Source organism: Pseudoliparis swirei, chromosome 8 (assembly GCF_029220125.1).
Source record: "Pseudoliparis swirei isolate HS2019 ecotype Mariana Trench chromosome 8, NWPU_hadal_v1, whole genome shotgun sequence".
In the NCBI taxonomy this organism is placed as follows: Eukaryota; Metazoa; Chordata; class Actinopteri; order Perciformes; family Liparidae; genus Pseudoliparis; species Pseudoliparis swirei.
In genome coordinates, this window is record NC_079395.1 from 18,691,010 (window position 1) to 18,698,174 (window position 7,165).

The 7,165-nt window shown below is 47.3% G+C and overlaps 1 protein-coding gene across 1 annotated transcript in view; it reads left to right on the top strand.

Moving 5' to 3' along the window:
- The window catches only part of LOC130198490 (uncharacterized), a 186,236-nt gene extending 179,200 nt beyond the window's left edge, over positions 1 to 7,036 (top strand). Inside the window, exon 18 of the mRNA XM_056421656.1 lies at positions 6,661 to 7,036. Coding sequence (XP_056277631.1) covers positions 6,661 to 7,036 — 376 coding nt within the window. The remainder of the gene's footprint in view (positions 1 to 6,660) is intronic.
- Positions 7,037 to 7,165: the final 129 nt, after the last annotated feature.

Genomic DNA, 7,165 nt, shown 5'->3' on the forward strand with positions numbered 1-7,165 from the left:
GGGGGATGTGAGGTCAGTAATAGAGGACAGACGGAGAGAGAGAGGTCTGCAGAGCAATCAGGCTTCCAGACGATGAGGGGGGGGGGGCAAACACAGCCGACCTGACGGCCGCGAGGCCCCGCCGTCCCCGGGGCCCCGCGGAGGATGGACCGTGGGTCGTGCGTGACTGAGTCGGCTAGTTAAAAAAGATTTATTACAGTAATCAAATATGAAGGAGGGGGATTATTTCTCCACGATGGCCGGGACAATGATCGCGTTAGCCGGGCCTCCGCTTGATTACGATGATAATAACATCCGCCTCGAGTCAGGGCCGTGTTCGCAGTTAATATGCGAGTCGGTTGCGTGACATCAAAGCGTGTTTGTGGTTCAGGCCGACGCCGCCGAGCGCGGGAGGGAGAAGAAAAATCCCTCGCCATCTCTTCCGCGTCACTGCATTCCCATAATTACGAGATCATGAGGCGGAGGCTGACATCGTGACTCGAACGAGGACGCAGAAGAGTTTTGACACCGAGCAGATTTTTTTGTTTTTAAACACTTTAAACTCGCGACCTGCTCGTCTCATCGATCCGTGGAGCTCCGGCGTGTTTATCGGTCTCCTAAAGCGTCAACGCCGCAATGCAGCAGTCTGAGGTGAGTTGCTGCTGTCATGGCGGCGTCAATAATTACAGCGCATGCATAATTGATCACAGCACAACGGGCGGAGCCGCAGATACAACAACGCTTCTTTTAAACGCCGTGGCAAACGAGCGCTGTACGTACACACACTCAACGAGCTGCAGGATTACATCACAGGACACACAATATAGTGTGTGTGTGTGTGTTCAAGTACATGGAGATTCCTCATTCCGTTTGAACCTACTGACACAGAATCCCTCTGGCTACTCAGCACAGTGGGAGTGTGCGAGACACGTGTGTGTGTGTGTGTGTGTGTGTGTGTGTGTGTGATTTTGCATCTCAAGTACAGTCCAGGTTTTACAGACAGTACATAGCACAGAAACTTACTACATGTGCACGGGGAAGGTGACTTTCATCATCTGTGGCCCTTTAAATCTCATTTTTGCCTCCCGTCCCGTAGAGTTAAATGAAAGTGGCGTCCACCCCGACTCTCCTCCTCTTCCTCCCTCTTCCTCCCAGCCCGGCCTGGTGTCATTCGCGGTGTAAAAATCGCCTCTCGCCCTCCCCCCCCCCTCCCCCCCCTGACTGGAGCCTGGGAGCTTTGAAAGAGGCCATATTAATAGGATGTTTCGTGCGTTAATGAATTCTAGTAATTGACCGCATCCCTGTGGATTGTATTATCTCTCGATCGATCAAAACACGTCGGTCTAAAAACAATAACGTTGCTCCACGAGTGCGGCCAGAGTTTAGACTCACGTCAGATTTCATCTGGGTTGTGATATTTCGGGCGACCGGTTGTGGCTGCATGCTCAAGGACCTCTTTATGCTGACACTGACGTATCCATCACTGCTCCTCACTCACAGAACAGTTTTCTCCCTTTTTTTTAGCGTTTTTGGAATATTAGTACACACACACACACACACACACACACACTGATGAGTACATCCAAACCACTCAGCCTCTGCGCCGTTGGAAGCTCGGTGGGTTTCATTTTGACCACTTTACCATTTTCACAGGCCTGACGGAGCTGGAGCCCATACATACAACTCCGCTGCCCACTGCAGGGTCTTACAGTCACATTCACTCCACTGGTCCCTGTGGGGGGTTGTACTGGCCCCATTCTTCTTCTTCCTCGCCTCTCTCTCTCTCTCTTTCTCTCTCTCTCTCTCTTTTCATCCCGCTCTTTCCCCTCCCGCTCATGCGTTTCCCAGAGTTCAACTGGCTCATTCGGAGTGGAAAATTAAATCTTCATTAACAATCTTAATTAGAGTTCGATCTCCCCGTAGTAAGCCGACAGGGAATCCATATTGTAATGGGGGGGGGGGGGGGGGGGAGCTGCAGCAGGAGTTGGTTTCGATGTGGTGGGGGGGATTAGAAGGGGGGGGGGCGTAATTAGTGAGTGGGACCTTCAGGGTGAATAACACAAGAGGTATTTCCACTTCAGGGGAAACGGGTGGAGGAGGCGTCGCAGGGTTTCAGCGGCCTGCTGGCGGACGCTGCAAAACGGGTGCTCGGTGGCGGCGAGGGAGGGGAGAGGAGTGGGGGATTGGGGGGGGGGGGTATAGGGGCCATTACTAGTCAGGAATCTCTATCAGTATTGCTTCTCGTCTGGCTTTTTTTTTTTTTGGTGACATGGTGCTACATGAGGCGACATAATCCCACATCACGCTCCCATAAGCAGGGATCATTTGCCTAATACCAGACAGTAATCACTCAGAGGCCCGGCGGAGCATGCGGCCGCTCCGTCCCTCGTCCACATTTACAAACAAGACGCTGAGTATTCGCTGTGTGGCCACAACCATTCGGATCCAGCACAGTTCGAAAAAAATATGCATGTTGCTCGTCAAAAATAACGCAGGAAAGAGTAAACTGGAGCAGCTCCTTCAGTGACGGAGGTCTCTCCTCACAGGAAGTCTACAGGAGGAGCTCAGCAGCCTGGCCTCAGTGACCCCCCCCCCTGCAGAAGAGAGTATTTGTTCAGCTGTCCAGCTGCAGAGAACAGACAGAAGCACGTAGCGGCGGCGTGTTTCTGAGCGCTGAGGGCGTGAAGATCCAGTCTGGACCTTCGCTTTTACTTCTCTGCTCAGCGCCGTTTCCTGGGAACCGAGCTGGCCGACCGCTCCGAGCCGGAGGATCAAATCTCTGCCTCATGCTGCGGGGCCCGAGACTCGGGAGACAATGTGTGTGTGTGTGTTCGTGTAAGTATTTGTGTGTCTGTGTTTGTGTGCGTGTGTGAGTATGTGTGTGTCTGCGTGCGTGTGTGTGTGTGTGTCCTTGTGTGAAAAGGTGTGTGTGTAAGTATGTGTGTCTGTGTTTACGTGTGTGCGAGTGTGTGTTTGTATGTGCGTGTGTGTGTCTGCGTGTGTGAGAATGTATGTGTTTGCGTTTGTGTGTGTGCACTTGTGTGTGTGAGTATTTGTGTGTCTGTGTGCGTGTGATTGTGTGTGTGCGTGCATGTGTGAGTATGTGTGCGTGTGAGCGTGTGCGAGTGTGTGTGTTAGTATGTGTGCGTGTGTCCAGGGTTTTTCCTGGGTCAAAATGGGTCTTCGGTGCTCCCCAAACCATCTATTCGTGCACGTCGGGCTGTTGAGTGAGCGATCAGCAACTGGCCGCTCAGACAAGTCGCGCACCTCACAGTTGCGGATTGATCAGACAAGAAGACACGCTTATCAACTCCAGTGTTTCCCCTACTACTATAACAGGGTGAAATCTGACCACCCGTCACCCTGTAATTTTCGTCTACCCCCCCGTCAACTCTTCTCGGCTCGCGCGCCAGAGCTCCGATGCCGGCGCGCGCCTCCCTCAGCCGGGAGGCGCGCACTAAAATGAGCACACCTCAGTGTTAAATTACGGCTTAAATTAGGCGCGCGCCCACATTTTCTCTATGCAGTAAAAACCCTGCACAGGTGAACCCCCCCCCCACCCCCCCCTAAAATGAGCACACCTCAGTGTTAAATTACGGCGTCGTCAACGCTGGTTGTGATTTAAGGCTTGGGTGGGCCGCAGAAGATTTTCAGATTTCAAATTGGGCCGCGGCATTCTTGAGTTTGGGAACCGCTGTTCTATACCATACATGCCATAAATATCATGATACCAGATACAATACCATAAAAACAATATGATACCATAAATACGATACTGGTATATTTATCTATAATATTAATAAATACAACATCTGTATGGTTCACTTTTTACCAACTTTTTCAACACTTAACAAATGGCAGTAATATTAGCATTGATTATACACTATGAGGCCGTTAGTCTGTATCTGACCAGATGATACAGAGTTCATCAGGATGAGCAGCTGTAGAGTTACATAACTTTACAGACTGTCTGCATTGGCGATAAAGAACTTAAACATTTCACTTCTGGCATCTTTTTTATTTTTTATATTTATAGCCGAAGACTCAAACATTCCGCCACTTAACGCCACTCGCTGTGAGCGCTGTATAAATGAAGAGAGTGTCAGTCAAACGTTTGGTGGATGGGAGGCGAGCGACAGGGTGACTGGAGGAGAATAACAACAAGAAGGAACAACTCCCATTGGCTACCCACTGACTGCTTATGAGACTTTTGAACCACACTCGTCTCAGCTGTGGTCCAGCAGTCTGCCACAATTTCCAAAAGCAGCACGTCTGTGTGGTTCCTGCTGGACTTTGCACTGTTTAACTGTTCAAACGGCCACAATAATATTAACTTAGCCAGAAATTATAGCAATCCTATTTTGTACTATTTATAAAATGGTCCAGTGTCGACGCTCAGAAATCAAAATATATATATACACACTATAATGTGTCAGTGAAATGACTACTGAGCTCCAACTGACATTCACAACAGGGGGGAAAGCAGCCGATATATTATAGTGCATTATATTTAATTTAGCTGACGCTTCGGCGACTTACAATCATGTTCCATTCATTCACCGTAGACACAGCTACAGGAAGAAGTTCAGGGTTAAGTGTCTTGCTCAACACATTGACCAGGGCGGGTATTGAACCGCCAACCCTCTGATTGTTAAGACAAACCTGCTAACCACTGATCCACATGTTTAACCTCTGGGTTTGAGCAAATATTAAGATTTTAAAAGAGTCGGCACTAAGACCACGGTTATGGTTACTTATTCCAAGTAAAAGAGTAAAATATGTTAATATCTATTAGACATTTGAGGAATGTGTGCAATGGATGTATATGGCACATTGTCGTATAGTTAACAAATATATACAGTATATAACATGGTTAAACTCTACTATACGATATTTAATTCATTTCTCTTTGCAATACACCATAGACCACATTAGTTGTTGTCTGGTGTTTTTCAGAGCCAATTAGGACCGAGTTAAATCCACACATAAAGTTTGTATCCACTTGATACCTCGAGCCTTATGTGACGAGGGAAACATGTTTTTTTTTCCCACACATACTTTTGATTGGATTTTTTTAGCCAGTACTTCCCATGAGACACTGTGAAGTCAGACTGCTCTATCAATTTGAGCCGATACTCCAACAACAATTTGCTTTAAACTTGATAAATACAATTTGAAATTCATTTCATTCACAGATTTACCAATTAACATGGAAAATAAAATCATTTGATGCACATACATATGGATATTCTAGACGTGTGAGTGGAACTCACTCTCTTTGAACCATCCTGCACCTCGAGCTAATCACTCGAAATCCAGACTGTTTGCTGTCCTGGCTCCTCAGTGGTGGCACTGACATCAGGACAGCAGAAAGTCTCAAACACACCTTTTCCGACTATATCTGGATTAAAACACAGATTAGCACTTCAGTGGCATAGATAGCACTATGTTGAGGAAATGTTACTTCCTGTATTCTTGTTGTTCTTAGTTTGTACTCTAGGTTGAAATAAGACTTCCTGGGTCAACATGTTTTTCCACCGCCACCAGACTGTACAATATTTCAATTTAGTTGCAGAATATTTACCGATTCTGAAGGAGAGCGGGCCAGCGGAGGTGCTTCTCACCCACATGGCTAAGAAGAGCAGAAGCTCCCAGGCTGTGAGCATCTTCTATGACTCCTCATGGGTCCTGCCCCGGGGGTGCCCCTGTCACTGTCACATGAAAAACATACAAAGCAGAGCACGCCATTTATATATATTTAAATAATATTACCATATGCGTAATAATTGGAATATTCCAAAATGAGTAAACATGTTAATAATGTGTTAGTATTTATTATATATATTATATTAATTATTACATTAAATAATATAAATACATTCAAATAATATACACACACACACACTCTGGGTTTTGTAGTCTTTTACTGGATGCCATCTGGGTTTGTTTGCAGTTCCTGGAGAAGCTGTCTACGGATAATATTCTATATAATATTATCATATTAAAATTATGAACCCAGACACGAGGGCTTGATGGTCCGACGTTTGTGGGACTTGCACAACATCTAAAATAGTGGTCATCTCTTCAGTGGTGGACGGCGGAAATAAACTGTTTCCATGGTGATAAGCCATGAGGTTGACAAACAGGGGAAACATTTTACAAATGTGTTAGTATTTATTATATACAGGGTCCCCCCCCCCCCAACAACTCTTCTCGGCTCGCGCGCGGCGGAACTCCGATGCCGGCGCGCGCATCGCTCAGCCGTGATGCGCGCACATAGATGAGCACACTCTCACTAGCCTCCCCCCCCCCCCCCCACAACTCTTCTCAGCTCGCCTCAGCCATGATGCACGCACGCACACAGGAGAGCATCATGTGATCAAGTGTGCTGTCATTTTATGCAATGCTCCGCCCCCTTAAAGTTGTCCTTTGTAACATCATATAGGTTCTGGAGTGGCTTTGATCTGTGTCACAACACATGTGTGACATCATGTGTGACATCATGTGTGACACAGATTAAAGCCACTCCAGAATCAATATATAGCAGCAGATGCATTGCTTTTTCTCACAGCTTCCACAGCTTCCACAGCAGGATATTACTGACAACCAGCCATTCAAAGACTAGCAAAGTCTTTAACTGCGCGCCACAGTCACTAATAAACCACCACTGTCTTATTATAGACGCACCACAGAGATCTTGAACACACATCCACTTCTCCACTCTACTAAATGGATCGCGGAAATACCCAAAGAAACGGCGCTGGCCGTCCTCAAGCCCGTCAACAAGTACATCAACAAGGCCGTCCTCAAGGTCGTCAACAAGGTCGTCAACAAGTCCGTCCTCAGGATCGACCACAGAGCCGTCTCCAAGGTCATCTTCAGAGAGGTCCTCAAGGTGAGAACCGACTTCAAGGTGAGAACCCTCCTCAAGGCCGTCCTCAGGAACGTCCTCCAGGTGGGGTCAATCCTCAAGTCTGTTCTCAGGAACGTCCTCAAGGTCAACATCAAAGCCAACCTAAGGAAATTCCAGGATCTCCGACACATACAGCCAGTCTGAAGTGGATTATTTTTTGTCATGAGGATACAATCAATAATCTCAAGAACCAGCTCCAGAAGAAGGACAAGAAAATTATTGAGCTGCAGAAAGAGAACAAACATCAAAGCAAGCTGGTAAGCCAGACCACTG